The sequence below is a fragment of the Astatotilapia calliptera genome, chromosome 20 (assembly GCF_964374335.1).
Source record: "Astatotilapia calliptera chromosome 20, fAstCal68.1, whole genome shotgun sequence".
Taxonomy (NCBI): domain Eukaryota; kingdom Metazoa; phylum Chordata; class Actinopteri; order Cichliformes; family Cichlidae; genus Astatotilapia; species Astatotilapia calliptera.
The window spans coordinates 4,680,001-4,702,367 of NC_137441.1; the positions used below are offsets into that span (position 1 = coordinate 4,680,001).

A 22,367-nucleotide genomic window follows, 5' to 3' on the forward strand; every position below is an offset into this window, starting at 1 on the left:
CCGACATGAATCTCTGAGGACTCAACGCCAGCTCCAAAAGGACGACCAGGAAACACCCAGGAACAAAAACCGCATAAAAGAAAGAGGAGGCATCAGATAAGAAAAGTGATGAAGCAGCAGGATGGGCGGACGGGGTTATGGAAACATCTGGGAGCTCATCATCAAACAGTGTTTATGTTCTGCAAACCACAGACTGGCTGTAGCACATCGTGCACCGCCTCCATCTGACTACAGAGCTCGCTGCCAGCTCTGGAGCGGACAGCGAACGCACCACCTCTGCTCGACCATAAAACACGAACAGCCCATTTTCAACCGCGAGTTCTGCATCATTAATCACATCATAGTGAACGCTGCAGCTTCGTTCGTGAGGCAGTACGAGCGCGAGAACTGCCGTGTATTTTCACAAACACAACAAAAAGACTAAACTAAATATTCTCCTGGCGAGAAGAAGAACCGATGAACTCATGCCTCGCTCGTCCTACTGAACTAACTGATGAAGACGTTAATAAGACCACGCAGATATAATGCTGACATCAGGAGGCAGGAAGGTGATGAAGACAACCAGAATTTACATGCAGACATGTCATAAACATGCAGACATGTCATAAACATGCTGCTTTTATTATAACATCATATCCATGCAGAGAATGAGAAATGTAGCCTCTGATCCCGACGGTTTACTTTTCTCCACAAAAGACTTAAATATAGTGAAGATGAGTGCATTTTAAAAACAGGATTTAAAAAAGAAACACTGTTATTGCTGTTGTCTTTGTGTGTGTGTACCTGTGGTAAACTCCCATCATCCACCACTGTATTGAACTCCTGATCCATCAGCTCAGCGATGAAGTCCTCGACTTCGTACTGCTGCAGGTCAGCTGACACACAGACACACGGAGATGTTAACACAACATCAAAAATGACCCTGAAGCTTTCGCTGTTTAATTAAACGTGGTTCTGCTCCTTATTTCTATTCTTAGACTCCACTAGTAAAGCTCTGCATGGCGCACAGTTCAAAACATCTTAAACTGCTCCTCAGTTCATCCTGTCTGAAATATTATAGATCATCTCCCTTTAAACCAAACTTCTTCTGACAGGCTACGTCTTGTAAACAGAGGGTTTAAACTACAGGTGGGCGGGGTTTCAGCGTCTACAGGCAGAGCCGTGTTCAGATGAACATATTAAACATACCCTCTTTCTCTGGCATCTTATTGAGGAGCATTTGGAGCAGTCTGAAGCCTTTAGGCTCACATGGGTTGCTTTTACATACATACCTCATTATTTGAGACTTAAGTTTGATGTGAACATGGAGCAGAAAAGAAGGACAACAGGAGCCCTTTAAACCTCTGAGACACACTTGACTGAGTTTCCCTTTAATCAACTTGATATCGACAGAAACTTTGTCTAATTATTTGTCTTTTCTTATGCAACATTAAATTCAATCCATATCTCACGCTGTCCTTTGTCAGATTCAAAGAACAGACTGAACCGTTGGAGGTTCAAAGTCACTTTTATTCATGCATCCTCACGAGCTGAAACTGAGACGACCCAGATCACATCTAATGATCACTGAAAGCTTAAACTCGATTTAAAGGGTTCACCCACTTCTAATTAGCACCGTAACAACTACACATACCCACCGTTGTCATGGAAATACTGCTGAACCACATCCACCATCCAATCAGCTTTCTGCTGGCCGTAGATGCCTCCAAACCCGTTATCCACCGCAATCTGTCCGACAAACAGAGATGGTACATTTTATTGCTGTGACCTCACATCATACATAACATCAGATTTCTAATGTTGACTTAAGAATAAACGAGCTAATTAATAAAATCTCATAAACAGAGAATCCTGCGAGATGTTGCAGGCACCCAACTCAAACACATCCTCCCCACACGTCTGTTTAAATTTCCCACTTCTTCTTCTATGTGTTGACTCCACCACCCAGCATCCAGACGCCCAAACTCCAAGCTCTACCTGCATTCTGCTGAAGTAATGAATCATTTTGAAACATTTAAAAAGATGAACTATCCAAAGGTCAAAGTTCATCACCTTCTTTTGGTTGCCCCCTTTAGGGATCGCCACAGCAGATCATCTGTCTACAGTCACACCAACTCTCTGCATGTGCTGCTTCACTACATCGTTGAATCTAATCCTGGTCTTCAAATTGTCCTCCTGCATTGCAGCTCCATCTTTACACATCCGAACTGAGCTCCACACTTCAATAAATAACACTCATCTTGGTCAAGAAGGACTGGATTGATGATGATGTGGGTACAGTAACGCAGAATCATGAAGATACTTCCAAAACAGGTCCTCTGTTTATTTGATATAAAACTGCTTTCTAAATCCTGCCGACTACAGTCTACTTAGCAACATAAAAACAATCACCACACAACCCCCGTGTGCCAAAAAGTGATTCCCGGTATTTACACTTCCATAAAAAAGACATTTTGACCTATAATATGTGAGATATATGTGAACTGTCTCCCTCATGTATGATATCAAGTCATCTTGAGCCACAAACAACATTCCTCTCACAAGGTAGAAGTCGCCGTCAGTTTGTGGCAGAGTGACTTTTGTATTTATCCTTTATTTATCCAGTTAAAAGGTCCCGCTGCCATAAAAATGCTCTGTGTAGGTCTGTGATTTGGTTTAACAGAACATAAGCTCCTCACGTGAGAAGCTGTTAGCATGTTAGCATCATATCGGTTATCGTTGAATCAGTAACCCGTCTGGGTATCAGCTGGACCCGTCTGCCTGCCGCTCCGGAGGCACTCGATCGGCTCTAACTCACCTGAAGAACTGGCCAGGTTTGAAGAACCGCTCGGACTCCCTCTGTGAAGACCTCACGTGAAGCCGCGGAGGCCGCCATGTTGGGTCTGACAGACGGAAGGAGCCGAGTGCAGAAACAGAGATCAGACAGAAGCGATCGTTCAGGAAAAGCGTGCTCCTTCCAATCGAAACGGGACTGTGACAAAAAGCTAAAGAAATAAACAGACATGCATGTAAACTCTGAACTGCTCTAATTGTCAGATTCATCAAGGTGCTGGAAACTTTCCGCCCATGTTGACATTATTGTACTGTGGAGGCCCAGGAGTGCCAAAAGGAATTAAATAAATACATCATTTAAAAAATGAATTGAATGTGTCAATAATTAATTAAATATATCATTAATTAAAATGTCATCAATTAAATACAACTGAAAATAAATAATTAAATGTTTTACATGAAATGAATGGCCATTTAATTAATTATTGAAATATTTATTTAATGAATTAATTCCAATTTTAAATAATTAATGAAACATTTAATTCATTATTTAATTAATCAGTTTTGCCACTCCCAGCTCTCCACAATTGTCCATGATGTGAATGTCCTTTTCTACCACAACCAGAAACCGGTTTAAGATGATTTTAGCTTTGTGACATTGTATGTTAGCCTGGTATCAGAACACGGGTACACTGTGGTCATAAATGGATGAACATGACATGGAAGATCTAAGGTTTTACAGATTATGTAACTGAAAGAATGTCTTCCCCTAGGAAGACCATTGACTAACCGCACTTACTTTTAAATAGCAAATGAGAAAATGAGAAACACGTAAACTCTCATAGACTGTATATAAATGATGGATGTAGCTGCTGGTTTCCACTGTTGTCATTTTAGTTTTTTTTTTTTTAAACCAGACATTACACACACAGGAGACTGCTCAACTGTTATTGTACGGTGGCCCTGAGAGTTCAAATGGACTGCAACTTTTAAAAAAACACACACCAGCAAATAGGAAAATGCTGCAAAAGCACACAAAACACAAAGGAAATAGAAAAAGACAGCAACAAAAAACTGAGGAAAAAAATCAGGAAAGAAAACAGAAGCGTTTCTTGGGAAACAAAAACTTGACTGAACGCCGGGGGAAGTGACACGCTAACAGTAAACAGTAACAAACATGTGTGTAGAGTATTAAACGAATAATGTGATTAAATCACTCATTGCCTTACATCCTTAGATCTCACAACACTAATGAACCCTCTGCTTCTTTTGAACGTGCCTCACTGCAGTTCTTTGCAGCTGTTCAGTCAAGTGTCCCAGAAACACTTCCATTTTCTTTCCTGATTTTTTTTTAAAGCTTTTGCAGCATTTTTTCTCTTTCCTCTCAGGGTCACCATCATCATCCTTTTCAACACTAATGTAAGATGAATGGTATGTATTTGCGCATAATAGAATCAAATATGTACTGTTGTCCAGTTTCGATCTGTGCAGGTTCTGTTGTCCACCTCCAGGTGGCAGCAACTCAACAGAAATCCACCTAAACATAAGCGAGACTTACAAAAAACAAACAAACCTACTGTCCATAATTTTTATTATTATTTTACTTAGAAATGTTCTACATTCATGCTGTCTTCATCTGCTGTCTGAGAAAGGATTTGATTCAGTTTGAGGCTTCTCAAATGTCTGCCTCTGGATGGAGGCCTGAGTGAAAGCAGGTTAGGTTCCAGATATCAGTTCAGCTCATATGAAAGCAATAAGTTCTCAGGAATATGGCATTAAAAGGTCTCAGTGTGCCATTCGTGAGAGTTATTAAGGAGTTTTTCGACACCTTTCACTGATTAACATCACTGTGAAAAAGAGATTCTCAGGGACGGCGCTGAGCTGCAGTCCGAGTGTTTCATAGTGTTTGTACAGGGATGTGATCCTAAACTGCAGACCCTGAAATCATTTACTTGTTGTTTGTGTATTCACTCTTCCTACGACCTCTAAACACAACCAGAACTGCATTTTGAAACTGTATTAAACAATTCATACATTTAATGAAATGGAGCTGATCTCCACCCGGCACCGCTGTTGAATAAAATGTTGGAGGTTTTGGCTCATAGGGATCGTTTTTATGGCCAAACTTATTATTGAAAACTTCAGCCATGTTTAAAGTGAACATCCATCATCGTAACACAAGACAGAGAATAAGAAAAAAAGCATAATAACTAAACTTTAATCGCACAATCAAAGCACAAAGAAGAATTTTAGTTCATTGGCTGACGTTACCTCGGAGTCTGCAGCTGTGGAGATTGTGTTATTGCAGCTGTTTCACTTTTCCAGACATTTTCAAATATTCACCTAATGAATGGATGCAACGCTTGCTTCCTCACCTCCCCAGTGATCCTATTAATATTAACTCACATGTTCACAGTCACATTTTTCCAGGTTTCCTTCAGCACCGGCAGCAGCAGCTGTGTTGCTTTTAGTCTGTATTATATTTTTAAATGTGGCCCTGAAGCATGCATTAGTTCTGTCGCTATAGGCCCGGAGGAGCTTTCTTCATCTCTAATTTCCTTCGCACTCATTGAATTTATTTATGTACTGCTCTTGCATGCCGTTGCCTTTCTGTCTTCTCTCTTCAACAGTTTGTTCTCTATCTCTGTGCCTTTCTCCTGGAATAATATAAATTCCCACAGAAAGGAATCTCTGACACTGGACCTGCATATTCCTGATGTTTGGTTGATGGCTCCACTAACCTGCTGAGTTGTTTTTCATATATTCTTTTGCTGTTTGTCATCCCTTTGGGCCTTTGTGTTCATCTTTTCTCTTTTCCAGTTACTCCAACCTTTTAAGGCAGATATTTGGTGTCCGTTCTGATGGAAGCTTCTTCCTTTTAAAAGGGAGTTTTTTTTCTCTCCACATGCTTTTATCTCTGTGATCGTTGCTATTTATTTTACCTTACAGTTTAAAGTGTCCTGGGAATACATATATTGGAAATTGGCAGTGTATATAATTTATAAAAATAACCAGAAATCCTCCAAAATGATCATTTGAGCTTTCAGTCATTTACAGGTAGGTCCATAAATATTCGTATACCCTCAAATGAAAGCTGAGGGTCTGCACATTATGTCCATTATATAACTAGAATTGGAATATGCTTCAGTAAACAGGTGAAAAAAACATAAACTCGTGTCAATGTCCAAATATATTTGCTAAGTATTTCTGTGTTATGCTTCCTTCTTCTGCGTTATTAAAATTTTGGATGCAAACTTTGTCCATACAATTATTGTAGAGTTTTAGAGCCTGAAGCAACTGCTGTTTCGATTTGGCACTATAGAAATAAACCTGAAGGGAAATGTTTAAACTTACTGTGCAGCCATTTTTCATGTAATACATCAGTAGGCAGGCCCAGGGCTGCACATGAGCCCCGTGATCACCAAAACCAATGCACTCTGCTCTAAACCAGCTCTTTACACTGAATGTGTTCCCTTTCTGCTTTGTTCAGTCCCCCATGTGCCGCTCAGGGTGAGCAGATGTCCCTCTTTAGGGGGAATCTGATACATGTTGACGAAGATGTCGCCTGCTGGTGAGCTGGTCACCATCTTTTGCTTTCTGTACTCCGCCAAAAGTTGAAAGTCATATGCAAAAATTATTTGGGGAATATGATGAAGGCTACCTCTGATAAAAGGAAATAAAAACTGCAAATTAACTGGGTTAAAGTGGTGGAAGGTGGTTGTATTGTTTCCATATCTATTTAGAAACATTGATGTGTCTGAGAATTTAGTTCGTGGACGCCTCAGAGAAAGAAAAATGATCATTTTTCTTAAGCTTATTAAAATAAATAATAATAATAACAATAATAAATCCTTGATCAGTTTAACAGAAACCTTTATTGTCAGTGCAGAAATGACGATCACATCAACTTTATAAACACAGCAAATATAGAAACAGTTTATGGCCAAAAGTATGTGGACAGCTGTACACACATGACAGCGTAACATGCAGCTGTTTGTGTTAAAAACACAAACACAACAAATCCCTTAAAAACACATTTATGTGGAACTAAACCGTAAAATCACCACAAACGCCCAAAAGGACTGATGACGTTTCTCAAGACGAACTTTAAAACCGCAAAAATAATCTTTCAGCAGTACCTTAAAATATTTCAGTAATCTCATCCTCAAAAAGTCGTCTAATTACATGATAAATATAAAGTAAAACAAGTGTTTATTTCAAGATAAAACTTTCAGTCTTTATAAAATAAGACATGTCATTAATATTTGATTTAACCTGGAAAAAAACTAACCTCGTCTAAATAATGAACACTTCATTATGACATCACCACATCATCTTTGCACACCACAGATGGAAACTGGGAGATTCTTCTTTAGCAGGCAACAAGATGCTAAATATTTGGCTACACCCAGCCGGTGCCGTCCACGTACTTTTGGCAGTACAGTATGAAATCACGGGTCCTCACAGACAAACAGAAAAGTGAGGGTCGAATTAATCAGCTGCTGACCTGCAGCTTTCTGTCTCTCTGACAACCAATTTATTGTGAAAATCCTGCTGGTCTTCTTTTTCTTTCAGAATAAAAGCTCATTCAGACAGGATTTCACTGCAGGCTTTTAATCCTCCTCCTGCACTCTCTCCTTCTCGTGCTCTGTTTCTTCTTTTACTGATTTCAGCACCCACACGTTTATCTGTGAATCCTCTGTATGTATGTGATGTTTCCTGCAGTGCGTGAGGGCTGATCTGGATGTGAACTCCATTTTTAAGAACTAAATATGAATTTAGAAACCTCAGAAAAAAACAAAAAACCCTTCATGGCTCCAGAACCCAGACCAGATCCTGGACCAGCAGCTGCAGGTGTTTGAGTATCAGACTAATATTTCATCACCTGCTCTGTCTGAAATATTAAATCCTGTCTGAATGAGATGGGAAAAGAAACACTTTGACATGAATGGATGAATAAATGAGGAGGTTTAAAAGCAACGATGGAGCTGCAGCTGCAGAAGATTCTCTGGATCTTAATCCAGGACACTGAGCACTGTGATTGGTTCCTGTCTATGACCACGCCCACTCTGAGCAGTCATTGGCTTATTTCAGTTGTGTCTAGGTTCTGATGCATATATTTGTAGAAATGTTTTATGTGTCTTCAAATGGTAGCTGGTTTAAAACACACAAAGTCTGTGCAGCAGCTGGATAAAATTTGTGCCTTGAGGCAACTGTTGTTGGGATTTAGCGCTGTATAAATAAAACTGAATTGAATAAACGTTACTGAGCGTGAGCGGGGCAGAAATCCTGGTCACCTACAAGGTGAGTCATCCCGAACTCCTCTGACCATCAACATCTGGCACACCGATCTGAGTCTGAGCGCCAACATCAAACTGATGCTGGTTCGCGTGACTTCACCATCAAACTAAATCCTCTTCATAAAATAAATGCTACGCGAACAGGAGTCCAGAAGCCTCATTCATAAAACATGTTTACACGCATGTCAGGGAGGAAAAGAATAGAAAAGTGCCATTTAAGTACTAGTCCATTTAACCATCATTGCGCATTAGTTTATCTGCAGTATTTGTACGTTTACACCAGAGAAAATGACCCACAACTTTCCGAAACTATGGCAACTACAGTACCTTCACCTCTGGATTCTCACGTGAACATCATTTATTTTTTTATTTGACAGGACAGTTGTGTTAACTGCAGTAATTTTCCACAAAACAAAATTAAAACTAACAGGATCACGTGTTGCTACAATCTACTAGTGCATCTAAAAACCATTGAATATCACAAAAAAATAAATTTGTGGTAATTTCAATAAATAACTTTTGAATATTTTGACTAAAAATGATGGTTTTTGTTTTCATTTTGGTGTTTATGGCTAATTACACCATTACAGCTAATGAAAATCAGAAATCCAGTATCTCAAATTATTAGGATATTTCCAAAGATCAATCTAAAAAGGAAATGCAGAAACCTTTGAAAACTGTATCTATTATATAATAATAATAATAATAATAATAATAAAAAGATTTGTCATCTTCAATAAACATGAAGCAATTATTTTGAGTAAAAACCCGAAATATATAAAATCAAAGGTTAAAATTAGAATTGTGGGCAGAATATATTTTAATAATAATAATAATAATGTAATAATGTGTAGTTTATTATGTTTTGATTGTATACACAGTACTCTTTTGAGGCTCCATGAATTACTGCATCAATGCAGCGTGGCATGGAGGTATGGATGTTACTGAAGCTCAGGTTGCTTTGACAGAAGCCTTCTGTGGATCAGGTTTTTCTCATCTTCCTCTTGACAATCTCCACAGATTCTCTGTGGGATCCAGATCAGGCAAGTTGGCTGTATGATTAAGCATGATAATAACATGATAATAACACGGTCAGCAAATCATTTGGGAGCAGTTTTAACATTGTGAGTGGTGCTAAGTCCTGGTGAAAAGGAATTTGGCTTCTCCATAAAGCTTTCAGTGAAAGGAAACATTACTTCAAAACCTCCTGGTAGATGTCTTGGTGTAGACTCAATGATCCAGATAAGGAAATCTCAGAAAGTTGATTTCGTTCATCTGGATTCAGCATTGTCTGTGGGAAAAAAGGTTTCATCACTCATGTCAGCTGACTGCAGGTTTCCCCAACTTTATATGATCATTTCTGTCACCTATCTCCAAGTTTCTGGCTTTGGTCCTGAATCGCTTCGTGTGCAGCACCAAACGCAACATTCGAATCACGCTGGACGACACCAGATGAAACAATGGCCTCTTATGAGGCCGTTACATCTTCTTCACTTGTGTTGCAGCTACCGGACCAGCTCATAAGAGATTAGAGGACAAGCCCACCCTCGACACCAACCAAGTGTCTCTGTCCAGTCAAGTTTATTTATAAGCACATTTGAAAACAACAGATGTATAAAGTGCTGTATATCTAAAAAAGATTAGAAGATAAGTAAAACAGCGTGGATAAAAAGTCATCGGAACGCAGTCCGGTTTAAAAGCCAAAGAATAAAAATACTGTCAACTGCCAGAGCATCTAAAAGCATCTAAAAATGAAAAAAGGACCAAGAATGGACTCGAGTGGCTCCACATAAGAAAGGAAGATGCACACCTAAGCTGTAAAATTGTTTGGTAAAGCAAGATTTAAACCATTCCAGCCCCTTTTATTCTGAAACTCTTCAGTAACACTGCTTTGACACAAAAAGGAATAGAGAGAAGGAAAACAGCTTTCTCCAGGACCTTAGACTAGAAAGAAGTTTAGAAATCAGTCAGAAGTTGGATAAAACTGTGGGCTCAAGGTTTTGCTTTTAAACAATAGACTCCACCACAGTATGCCACAGCCATTGATAATAGTGAGTAAACTCTTTGCTATAGTGCCAAAAATATCCATCAGTCGCCAAGATGAATGTCCAGGAGACATTTTGTGGGTTTTAAGGGGCAAAGACACAGACTCAAAGTGGTCAAAAGCAACAGAGGATGTGTGAAACGATGGGTCAAAGCCAGGAGGGATGATATGAGACCGAATACTTACAATCCTGGCATCAAAAGCAAATTCTCATCTACTGCTTTGGACTCTATGAGAGGAGGAACCAGGAGGATTAACAACAGAGTTAATAATGCTGAATAAAACAGGGTCGTCTGTGACAGTTGTGAGAAACAATATCAGACAAACACTTTGTTTTTACTGGAACGCCGCTGATAATTTAACAGAGACTCTCTAAGAACATGAAAAGACACCAGAAGTCTATCCTTTATTTTTGTTCAGCTCTCCTACACACCCGTCTGAGTGCTTGGGTGGCATTATTTAACCAAGGCTGAATGTGAGGTTTCAGATTTTTGAGAGCTGTTACTTCAAGCTACATATTTCATATACAAAGGCCAGGACTTCAGACAGACACATTGATGCACCGTGGGTTTTCCACTTGACCCTATTGTGACTAACTTGCATATGGAGAAAGTCAAGAAGAGGGCTCTGATATCATTCCCGAAACACCACCGAGCTAATGGTTCAGGTATGCGGATGACACCTGGGTGAAAATCAAATCTCAGGATGAGCCACAGTTCACTGATCTTATTAACTTGGTGGACACACACATCACGTTCACCAGAGAGGATATAAAAATTACAGCTGTGCATTTTCAGACTGTGAAATTACCACATTACACAGGACTCTGCAAAACAGAGCGAACACCAGTCCCACAGACAAAGTGGGCAGAGAAGCAGAAGAACATCCAATCAAAGAGACCCAGATCAAATGTGCTTATCCCAGCTGGTCATGTGTCAAAACTAGTAAGATACCCAAAGAAACCATCGGTAAGCCATTATGAGTCAGAAGTATTGGAACAGGTGAGACATATTTTACAGTACATCAGGTCTCTGTGGCTTTCAAACGTGAAAACGCTCCATGCCAGAAAGTAATCCGGCGCATGGATCAGGTTCTGAACTGAGCAAACCAAACAAGTGCTGACTCAGGGAATGGCACAACACGGAAGAGATACGTCATCAGGCCAGGACTGTGCAGTCTATTTACACCTGAAGGCAAGCAACCACTCTTTCAGAGAGGAGCATGTGTGCATCCTGGACAGGAAGGAACACAAGTTTGAGCAGGAAGTCGAGGAGGCGGTTTACATGAAAAAGGGAAGACCATCTCTGCACCAGAGAGGGGGCCTCAGAGTACATATCTCACCATCTTACAACCAAAACTAGTACCGTTGCTTAACAATCTACAAGCTCAGTTTCATGATTGTTAATATGTGCTGTTATCTTGTCCAAGGATATTTAGGATGCAGACTGGAGCAGGTGACCTGCTCTGCTTCCTGAGCTTCAGCCACCCAACTGAATCTGTACTGTTAAGATAAGATAAGATAAGATAGAACTTTATTAATCCCTCGGGTGGGTTCCTCTGGGAAATATAAATAAAATATACAAAGGGGATAAATAGAATAAATAGGAATAAAAAATAAAAATACAAGTGAATTGCACATTTCAAGTATTGAGTCTATTGCACTGTTGACTATTTACAAAAAGTATTGCACAAGGTATTGTACAGTGAGGTGCAGAGGCACTACAGCTTAGTTGTTCCCCCTCCTTTGTCCTCCTGTCTCCCCTCCCTCTCCCCTCCAGAGAGGAGTTAAACAGTCTGATGGCGTGTGGGACAAAGGAGTTTTTAAGTCTGTTAGTTCTTGTCTTGGGGAGAAGCAACCTGTCACTGAACAGACTCTTCTGATTGTTTATGGCCGTGTGCAGAGGATGCCCAACATTGTCCATAATGTCCATCAGTTTCTTTAATGTCCTTTTCTCTGCCACTGACACCAGAGTGTCCAGCTTCATGCCGACCACAGAGCTAGCCCTCCTGATCAGTTTCTCCAGCCTGGATGAGTCCCTCTTTGCTGTGCTGCTCCCCCAGCACACCACAGCATAGAAAAGTACTCCAGCAACCACCGACTGGTAAAACATCCTCAGGAGCTTCCTGCAGATGTTAAAAGACCTCAGCCTCCTGAGGAAGTACAGTCGGCTTTGGGCTTTTTTATACAGGTGCTCTGTGTTGCATGACCAGTCCAGTTTATTGTCCACCCACAGCCCGAGGTACTTGTACTTGTTGACCACCTCCTCCCCCTCTATCTGAACCGGCAGTGGACCTTCTCTGGACCTCCCGAAGTCCACAACCAGTTCCTTAGTCTTTGAGGTGTTGAGTTGCAGGTGGTTTGTGTGACTCCATGCGACAAAGTTCCTCACCAGACTTCTGTACTCCTCTTCCTGATCATCCCAGATACACCCCATGATGGCCGTGTCATCTGCAAACTTCTGAATATGGCATAATTCAGAGTTGTAGCAGAAGTCAGAGGTGTACAGGGTGAAGAGAAGAGGGGACAGCACAGTTCCCTGTGGTGCTCCTGTGCTGCTGACCACAGTGTCAGACGTGATGTCCTTCAGCCTGACGTACTGTGGTCTGTCGGTGAGGTAGTCGGAGATCCAAGCCACCAGGCAGGGGTCCACCTCCATCCTGTTCAGTTTTTCCTGAAGCATACAGGGCCGGATGGTATTAAAGGCACTGGAAAAGTCAAGAAACAGTATCCTGACCATGCCTTTTCCCCCATCCAGGTGTGAGTGGGCTCTGTGTAGGAGGTACAGGATGGCATCCTCCACTCCGACACCCGCCTTGTATGCAAACTGTAGTGGGTCCTGGGCATGTTGTACCTGTGGTCGGAGGAAGTTGAGGAAGAGCCGCTCTAGAGTCTTCATAAGAGTCTGTTGATAGCGCTGGGGAAACCTGCAGTCAGCTGAAGACTGAAGAACTCACTTGGATGACTTAAGAAATGTTAAGAAATGTTCTTCCTGTTGAAAATGCTGCGTCCAGATGAACCGAATGGCACCTGACAGTGGGTGACCACCAACAGTAGATGATACGACACTCCAAACTTCACTCTGGACTTCAAACACCTTGGATTCACCTCTTCTTCCAGACTCTGGGACTTTCTCTAGCATCCTAGGATTGGACTTTCACAAAATGTGCTTTCTTCTAAAACCAGACCACTGCTCAACAGTCCAGCTCTTTTTCTCCTTTGACCAGGTAAGATGCTTACGGTGCTGTCGTTGGTTCAGGAGTGACTCGATGCATCAGTGGTGATTCTTGACACGCTGACACCAGCCTTAGCCCAATCCTTGTGAAGCTCTTATATTCTCGAACTGACTTTTCTCGTAAATCTTTTCGAGGCTGTGGTCATCCCTGTTGCCTTTTCTCCAGGCATACCTTTACCTTACAGCCGACCTTCCATTAATATGCGTCTATACATCACTCTGAACAGCCAGGTTTTTCAGCAACCAACTAGACTGAGAGATACACAGTAATTATGCCGTCTTAATAGTAAGTTATTTAATGATTTACTTATCAGGACAGAATGAAATGTCCTGATAATTTGAGATATTGGATTTCTTCAAAGTTTAAACAAAAAAAGTCTTTAAATATTTCCTAGAAAATATGAAAATTCCTTTTTGAAATAAAAAAAATCTCACAACTATTAAATGTTTTGTGATCCACTAAAACTGGGACTTGGTTTTCTTGGTTAGTCGGTGATCGTGTTTTTTGTGTGAGGTGAAGAAAATTTCTGACAGGTTAACAGGTTAATATTGGGGAAAAACTGAGTCTGATTTTCCAGAATCCAGCTGCTACATCCCGGCATCATAATGCATTTCATTTGAGCTACTCCACTAAGTAGACATAACATTAGCTCTGGTTTGCCACTCAGTCAAGCTCAGCCAGCAACTCCAGTATATCAGCTCACTCCAGTGCGTGCCATTCGGCACACCTTTTTTGAAAAATCTCTGCAAGCCACTTTGATACCCACCACCACCCCAACACCTCTATTTCATGCTACTTCTGACTTAAACAATCACTGTCACCGGTGGCTGCTCTGTTTAGTTCTCTGCCTTTAGGCTTTACACATATTTGCTTTTAAGAGCGGACGTGTCCCAGAACAGAGCTATATCACCAAATATAATTAGTGTAAAAGGAATAATAAAAAAAAAGAAACAGTCCTGGCAGGAAATCCTCAGGTTTACCTTTTCCGAGTCACAGCACACAGCCTGGGCCTCTCATCTGCACTCCAGGGCTGGTGAGTGTGATGGTGACCGTGGTAAACAGAATTTGATTTGAAGTTTAAGCTGGTTGATTTAGTTGAAAGGTTTAATGCAGGAGAAAATGATGATAAAATGACTGATTTCAGTGTTTAGGAATAAGTTGGAATGATGAAAGTGAGAAATAAAATGTGTCGTATTTCTGTTTCATTTTCCCTCGTTTCCAAAATGAGAGTTTAGATCACAAATATTACCTGTGCCGTACTGTTTCAGGCCTAGTTTTGTGTGTATGTAATGGTTATGAATGAGGGTCCCGGTGTTGCTTTATCTGAAAGTCGAGGGGGGGGGGGGGGGGGGGTGAACCTTGGGATGAACAGCCGAGCCAATCAGACTGACCACAGGATATGCCACAAACGGGGCTGTGGACCAGTTTAACCCATTCAGGTTTTCACTTTCATGAGACAAAAATCTTCTGTTTGTATTGTTAAGTTGTCAGTTGTTTTCAGACAGGAAGTTCTCAGGTTTACCTGGTTATCTGAGAGCTGTGGAAAGGTCACCGTGTGGCTTTAATCAAAGGGAGAGGCTACAGGCGCTTCAGCGTGACCTCTCTGAGATGTTAGAGGATCCACTGTGACTTTTTGTCCTCACTGATATTATCTCTTTAGTGACAACAGAGCATCGTCAACATAATGACCAATGTTATGCTTCAGCCAATCATTTGAGCCAATTAGCGCACGTCTCTGTAACATTTCCTGTTCGTATTTAAGTTTCACAGATGAGCGATGAAGATTTTCTGCCTGAACCCACAGGAACCCCTGATGCTCCAGCAGATAGTTTCATTTTGACATAATATTATGCACTTGAGTGTACTGTTGTTCTGAGTGTGTGTGTGTGTGTGACCATGTGATCTTCATGATGATGTCATCAGGCTCTGCATGGGGATTGGTCCACAGCTACCTAAGGGGAAAAAAGCAAAAAACGAGTGAGTGCTTGAGTCGTGTTACCTGACACGTTTCCATTAGTCCTGATTATTATTCACATTTCCTTTTTGATTTAATTTTTAACTGTGTGAAAGTGCCTGCCTATGTGACGGCCCACCCTCCGTCACCAACACCAAAAACAACACGTCCTGAATGCTCATGTAAAGCAGGGGCACTAATCTGATGCTCAGTGGAGAATGGCTGGCTTTTTCACTCTAATACCGAAGGTCTTGACCTTCCTATGAAAAAGTGGCTCTGCGTTACATAACTTTGGATTTGGGACTGAAAATAAAATTGATTTGAACTAAAGGCAGGTGAGGCTGACAGCCAGCTGCTGTGCTGCACTCTGAGCAGTCAGCAGACGTTGGTATTTATTTATCGGAGCAACGAGCCACGCTGAAAGTGATGGGTTGTCTTCTGCAGTGTGGATCTGAAAGTCTGCTGCAGGTGGGCACACAAACCTCTAATGGTATGATGCCTGAATCTCATGCACACGTCTGAACAGAAAGAAGCAGGAGTCGATCAGACAATGAGGTGAAAGAAGTTTTATGTCTGACATGCGCTCGTTTCATTAATCTGATGGCAACTAAACATATCTGAATATGCAACCTCTTCATTTTTCTGTAGAAGTCAACAATAGATGATTAGTGAGTGTACAGTGTACAGTTTGTGGTGTTATTTGGATGCATAACATCCCAGAGGTTCTCAGTTGGATGCAGGTCTGTCCTGTCAGAAGCTTAATCATCCAGGAACTGTCTACACACACTGGCCTTGACATTGTCCTGGACCAGGATGAACTGAGGACCCAGTGCATCAGGATATGACTGACAGTAATGTGAGGATTTTAACCTGGTACCTAACAGCGGTCAGGGTACCACTGACTAGCACATGGTCCATATATGAACCTCCAAGGACATGAACTTGGACCCAGTGATACCTGCATGCCTTTAGCTGGCGGAGCTAAAATCATCAGTAATCTTTAGTTTTCCATTGTTCACTTTTCTCTGCAGTCTCACATCTATTACAAACTGACCAGACTGCAAGAACCAGAAGCTGGTTTGATGTAGTCTTTCCAGTGCATTTACTGTAAAACTCCAGATTTACAGGATGTAACTGGTGCTGAAAGGTCCACACGAGACCAAAGGACGAATGTTTTGTGCATTTCGGGAGCTACCCACACAAAACCACCAGGCTGCACTGAGGTGGTGCAACAGCCTCCTATAGATGTTTTGGCTGAAAACACATCTTAAAGTTCAACCTCGTCATAAATAATCAGGTAGTTTTAGTTTGGTTTAGTTGCACTCTTTAATCTTGGTGATGTTTCTCACACACACACACACACACACACACACACACACACACACACACACACACACACACACACTGGTGTTTATTATACGCAGTGTGCTGATACTTGCTTTTATCTGTGGATTTCCAAATGTGAAGCATTTTCTAAATGACAATGAAACTATTAATATGATTTAAAGAAAACGTAGCTGATGCACTGTCCATTTCTCTCTCTCTCTCTCTCACTGTTGTTTCTGACTGAAGCTGTAGAAAACACCAGCAGAAGAGTGACCCATATCTGACTGACAGTATGTCGCCACTTTACCAGATTGAATGTCTTATAAGGGCAGAGCAAACCTAGCTGTTGAACTGACACACAGGTATGTGCTCGGTGTTACACCCAGCCTGCTCTGATTCTCTGTCCGACCTGCAAACAGCTGAGCACGATCTACCAGTGACACATAATGAAGTGTTAAAAGATCCTACTCCACATCTCTTATTCAACAAAAATTCCAAAATTAGAAAAAACCCAAACATGGGCATTTATTAAAAGTTTAGTGCTACAACATTTGCTATTTACAGGCAGGTGGTGGGAGTGTAACATCGTGCTGTTGTTTATTAAGAACAAACTGGATATCAGCCAATCAGGTTTGAGACAATTGCAGGATACAAACATAAATCCTGACTGACATGGGCTTTACACTTCACACTCTTTGCACACTGTAAAACATCACAACTTCCTGTTTCATAAAAGTAAAGTCATTTTAGCTTTTGACATTTTTGGTTAGAGATTCAGTTCCTGATCTTAAGAATCTATGTGCCTGAAAATGAAGATAGGTGATCTGAGGCAGCGGTCCCCAACCTTTTTTGGGCCACGGACCCGTTTAATGTCAGACAGCCTTTAAGGTGTCGCGGATAAATACAACAAAATAAAACGATACGACTGAGACAAAAACTGTGGTATTTTGTAAATATAATAATAAACACGAATTCACGGTGTAATTGTGTAACTTTATTAATGGTGTCCACCTGAAATGCACCAACAACATTGAGAGTAACATCCTGCTCTCTGCCCCTTAGTGCTCTCTGGTTGCTATGGTAATGTGTAAATATTTCTTTCAAAATAAGACACAACTACAAATCTGTCAGTGCGCCTCAGGGTGGCTGTGGCTACAATGTAGCTGCCATCACCACTGTGTGAATGGGTGAGTGACTGGATGTGTAAAGCGGTTTGGGGTCCTTAGGGACTATTAAAGCGCTATACAAATACAGGCCATTTACCATTTTACAACACAGGAAAAGACCCAGGGAAACCGAGTTAACTATAAAAACCCTGAAAACCATAAATTTGCCCCCCGAGCTTCACGTGGCCCGGTACCAAGCGACTCACGGACGGGTTGGGGACCACTGATTGAACAATAGAAGGCTCAAAACCGTTGCCTGGTCTGATGAGTCTTGATTTTTTTCTGCAGATTTTGGATAATAAAAACAGTTTTAACCGACTAGAACTTCAATCTTAATGTCTTGAACTTATATATCAAAGTTTGAAGCAAATAAAAAAAAACAAAACCTAGAAGATGCAGTAATTATGACTTCTTGTAAGTGCAGAAAAATGCATTTTTTAAATCACTTTTTATCCTTCCTGCTCCACTTCACCCACCCATCTTCTGTGTTGGCATCCCTTTCTATTAATCCTTTGTGTCTGCATTATGGTCTGCCTTCAGAAATGTACTTTAGGAGCTGAGTACATGGACAACGTGCAGTTTGTATTGAAGTGAATGAGAGCTCAGCTGTGGAGTATCCATCGATTAGGGTTTCAAATTTGAAAACATGAAACCCCAAATTAGAAGCAGCAGAACCTCTTTATCAGCAATAATCAGAGTTGTGTAACAGTTGAAAGCTGATCAAACACAACACTGGAAACCACTGGACGTGCAAAGATGGTGTTCCTCTGCTCTCTTAAGTTCACCCTGTGGCTAACAGTCTGGTGCTTTTCCCCGAGGAGAAAGGTAGCAGTCGCATCAGCCAGCAGAGAATACAGAAGAGGAATAAGATGCTATGCTAAGCCCTGTTCCACAGGGAATAGAACCGCCACCCGTTAGTGCTAGTGCCTTGCTTCTGAGGACAAAGAACCTCAGCTGTTAACATCAAGATAAATCTTTAACCAGCGGCTGAAATATTCATCAGAAGCTCCAAAAATATCTGCAGTGGCTTCCACGAGCCAGGAGTCGTCTGCCTTCTGTTCATTAGACACATGTAACCTCCACCTGCCATCCATGCAGGAGTCTTGGACTATCAGCAAACCAGCAGAATAAATTCACATGAGTGTTGGAGTCATCTCAGCTTCAGGGTTGTGTTTCCTCACATCCTGCCCGTCTCTTACTAGTACCAGACAAAGGCGGAAGTGCAAAAAACTGCAATTCCTTTAATGGCCACTTGAAGCTGCCTCTAAAAATGAGTGAATTATCATAAACTCACATGTTAGGAGACCTAACAGCCTGGTAAAGAAAAAAGGCTCAGCCTCTGTGGACAGCTTCATCCACTCATCCAACACTGGTGTTAGAGGGGCAGTTGCTGAAGGTTAACCACACTGTTGCGTTAGCAAAAGAACCACCACCAGAGGGCACTGTGAGATGCCTCATAAGCCGAACAAACTGTGCTGACAGGAAGAAGCTAAATATTGGAAAAGTTTACCAATGGCAATAAAGGGGAGCTCTAATTATCCCACATTTAAGACTCATCTCAAACAAAGGCCGATCGTCAGTGTGTACAGTTTGTAGTTTCAGTACCTTTAGTTTGTAGTATTACTGCAGCATTACTGCGTTCTGTCAGGTTCAATCCTTGTCTCTCCATTCTGTTTGTCACTTGTAGATTTTTGAGACAATGTGGCAGCCTGGACAACAGCCTGCAACACAGCAACACAGCAACTGTGAGGCAACACAGCAACTTGGAAGCAACGACAACGACAGGAAGACGAAGATGCTCTCAGACCTTGAAGCTTCTCTTCCTCTTCTGGACGTTTTGCTCGGGATGGAAAACGATAACGTAAACTTTGGGCATGTAGAGCATCCCGAGAGAGACGGACGCACTGAGAGACATGGAGACGGTAAGAGTGGCTGTCTGGATGAACATCTGTGGAAAGAGAGGCTGATGCTGAAGAACGTTTGTCCACGTAAAGGTGACCTCTGTACAAATTCATTACTTTGACTTCTAGCAACCCCGACGTCCAGCAGATTCACCAACAGTCACGATTTTTTAAACTTTTCATGGTCGAGGCAGATTTTCTTTAGAACTCCAATCAGCAGAAAATTGCTCAGTGGGATATCGGTGAACGCCCAGAGTTCAGTAAGCCTTTGTAACAGCCTGAAAAGAAGAATTTCAATCAATTTGTGACCAAATCAGGCTTAAAGGGACATTTTTTTAAAGGTCACAACTGGACGACCAGTTTGCTATTCGAATGTTTTACTGGTGCACCTGTGAAATATGCAAAAACACACACTGCAACACGGAGGTGTAAACAGTACTGGGTGTTGCTGTGCAGTTTACCAGTTTATGCTTCACGTGAAACAGGAAATTTATCAAAACAAGTAGAAACATAGATGGAAACACAGAAACTAAGACAAAAACTGAATTTGTACAAGACTGACAAGCTGGAAAATAAAAGTTTGTTATGAATACTTTTGTTCTTCAACACATGCTGAAATCTCCAAGGCAGCTTTCTGTAATTTCTTTAAGTAGTCTTCAGGAATAATTTGGTACCTCAGCTTCTTCTTCCTGTCTCCCTTTTTACTGAGGCTTCAGCGAACAGTAGACAGATCAGCTGAAGGTTCATCTGCTGTAGATGTTTCTATACGCCTGTCACTTCTTCTTTTGTCCTCTACTTGTTTAGTTTCCTCAAATTTGAAAGAGAACTGCTCACGGTGCTGAGATATGCCACGTTTTCAGCTACAACCTCGTTGTGAATCACCTCGTCGGTGCATAAATAATATTTCATGCCAGTCAAATTTTGTTATCTCTGCCATTTTTCCTAGATTCGGCTAAAGAAATGTGAGTACATTGTGTGTTAGTAGCAGTGCCTAAATATACAAAACAAAATTGTCTGTTATGTGTAGACACTACACTTCCATAGAGAGAGTTTTTATGCCTGAATGATTCATTGGTCAACATTAAGATCTTTAATGAATAAAAAAATGATGAGGTACAGAAACTGGACTGAAAATGAGAGAAAAAGCAGCGAATGTCCAAAGAAAAACCTCTTCAGAAAGCCTGACGAGCGATGGTTCAAGACCAGTTTAAAAAAATAACTCTGGCTTGTTGGAAGCAAAAAATAAAGAAAGGAAGAGTTCAGGACATTTGCACAATGCTGTGTGTGACATGTGAGGACATAAAATACATACAGCACACACACTGCAGCACGCACAGGAACCCACAAACACAGTGCCAGCAAGTTTCCATCGCGTTGCTTTATTTAAGTGCGTGTGAACTCCTGCAGACATGTTAATTCCCTCAACCACACAGCTGTGTTTCCATCACTTCAGACGATATCACACTAAGCTGGATTCGCTTTCTGGGGTCTGACCTTCACTCGAAGTCTTACTGCTGAACCGCAGTGATTTACAGGAACCTGTTTTTGTCTCCAGAAGAGAGGCGAGTGGCCACAGTGTGTAAACAGATTTATGTCCCCACAGTCAGAGTAAAACCACACACGCTCCCTCTCTCCGTTAATCCTCCTGCAGCTCTGTGTGCGTGTTTGTTCTCTCGGCCTCAGATAAAAAAAAAGACGACAATAAAAACAGCTTCTTTTATTTTCTCCTCCATCCAGCATCCGTCACTCCTCGACTCTGAGGCAGGAGGAGGAGAGACGAGGAGCGAGGAGGACTGAATGTTATCAGAGTGAGGCAGGAGGAGCAGAGGAGGAACAAAAGAGGAGGAGGCGGAAGGATTTTAATTCTAATTTTAGTGATTGCTCCTCCACAATATCGCACACTCTTTCCTGGATTTTACACAAACAAACAAACAAACAAACAATCGCACTTAATGTAGTTTTAGCGTTTCTCGGTTTCCGTGGTGACGGCAGCTTATTCCGTTCAGGCTGACGGTGACAGGCAGGAGCCCGTGTGAGCTGATCGACTCCAACACGGAGGAAATCTGGCTCGTGCTTCACCTCTGTGCTGTTTCTGGCAGCTCTGGTTGGTTTTCAGCTGGAAGGAGGGCTGCTCAGTGCAGGTCTAATGAAACACCTGCCAGACTGGCTGCTGTGGTCTGCTGTACAGCTTCACACAACATGCAGACAACATGTCACCAAATCATTCAGCAGGACTGCAAACTGTGCTGTTACCATGAAAGTTTGGCCTAAGCGGTGACCTCAGGCTACAGGATCCGAGCTATTAAAGTGGAAAGAGCAGAAGCAAAAACACACGAGGATGGTCTGCTCTGTATCTTTATGTTTGCACTCGTGTTAAATCTCTTCTTCCCAGAAGCCTCTTTTCTTCTTCCCCTGTGGTTTCCTCTCCGCTCTGAGATAAATCTGCTGGACGTGCTTCTTTCTGACGCTGCTCTTTCCTTCCTCTTATTTTAGTCTTTTATTGTCTCTTTTATCTGTTTGGTGGAGCTCTTTGTAACTTTGGTTTAAAAAAGTTATTCTATAATTACGTCCTGTGTTTGTCCATAATCTGTATAATCCAGCTGTTCCCCTCTCAGCCTGGAAATGCCTCCACTTTGTGTCTAATTCTGCTCCGGTTTATCTGCAGCATTA

The 22,367-nt window shown here is 41.6% G+C and overlaps 2 protein-coding genes across 3 annotated transcripts in view; both read right to left on the reverse strand.

Moving 5' to 3' along the window:
* tsr2 (TSR2 ribosome maturation factor) overlaps window positions 1-2,991 on the reverse strand; it is a 7,626-nt gene extending 4,635 nt beyond the window's left edge. The window contains exons 1-3 of the mRNA XM_026153733.2: window positions 2,798-2,991; window positions 1,638-1,728; window positions 784-875 (exon numbers count right to left, since the gene is read on the reverse strand). Coding sequence (XP_026009518.2) covers window positions 784-875; window positions 1,638-1,728; window positions 2,798-2,875 — 261 coding nt within the window. The 5' untranslated portion in view covers window positions 2,876-2,991. The remainder of the gene's footprint in view (window positions 1-783; window positions 876-1,637; window positions 1,729-2,797) is intronic.
* Window positions 2,992-6,628: 3,637 nt separating this feature from the next.
* The window catches only part of grm6a (glutamate receptor, metabotropic 6a), a 36,564-nt gene continuing 20,825 nt past the window's right edge, over window positions 6,629-22,367 (reverse strand). For both annotated transcript variants that reach the window (XM_026154638.2, XM_026154637.2), the window contains 3 exons: window positions 19,604-19,744; window positions 19,402-19,517; window positions 6,629-15,302 (listed from right to left, as the gene is read on the reverse strand). In XM_026154638.2, the coding sequence (XP_026010423.2) occupies window positions 19,428-19,517; window positions 19,604-19,744 (231 nt within the window). In that variant the 3' untranslated portion in view covers window positions 6,629-15,302; window positions 19,402-19,427. The remainder of the gene's footprint in view (window positions 15,303-19,401; window positions 19,518-19,603; window positions 19,745-22,367) is intronic.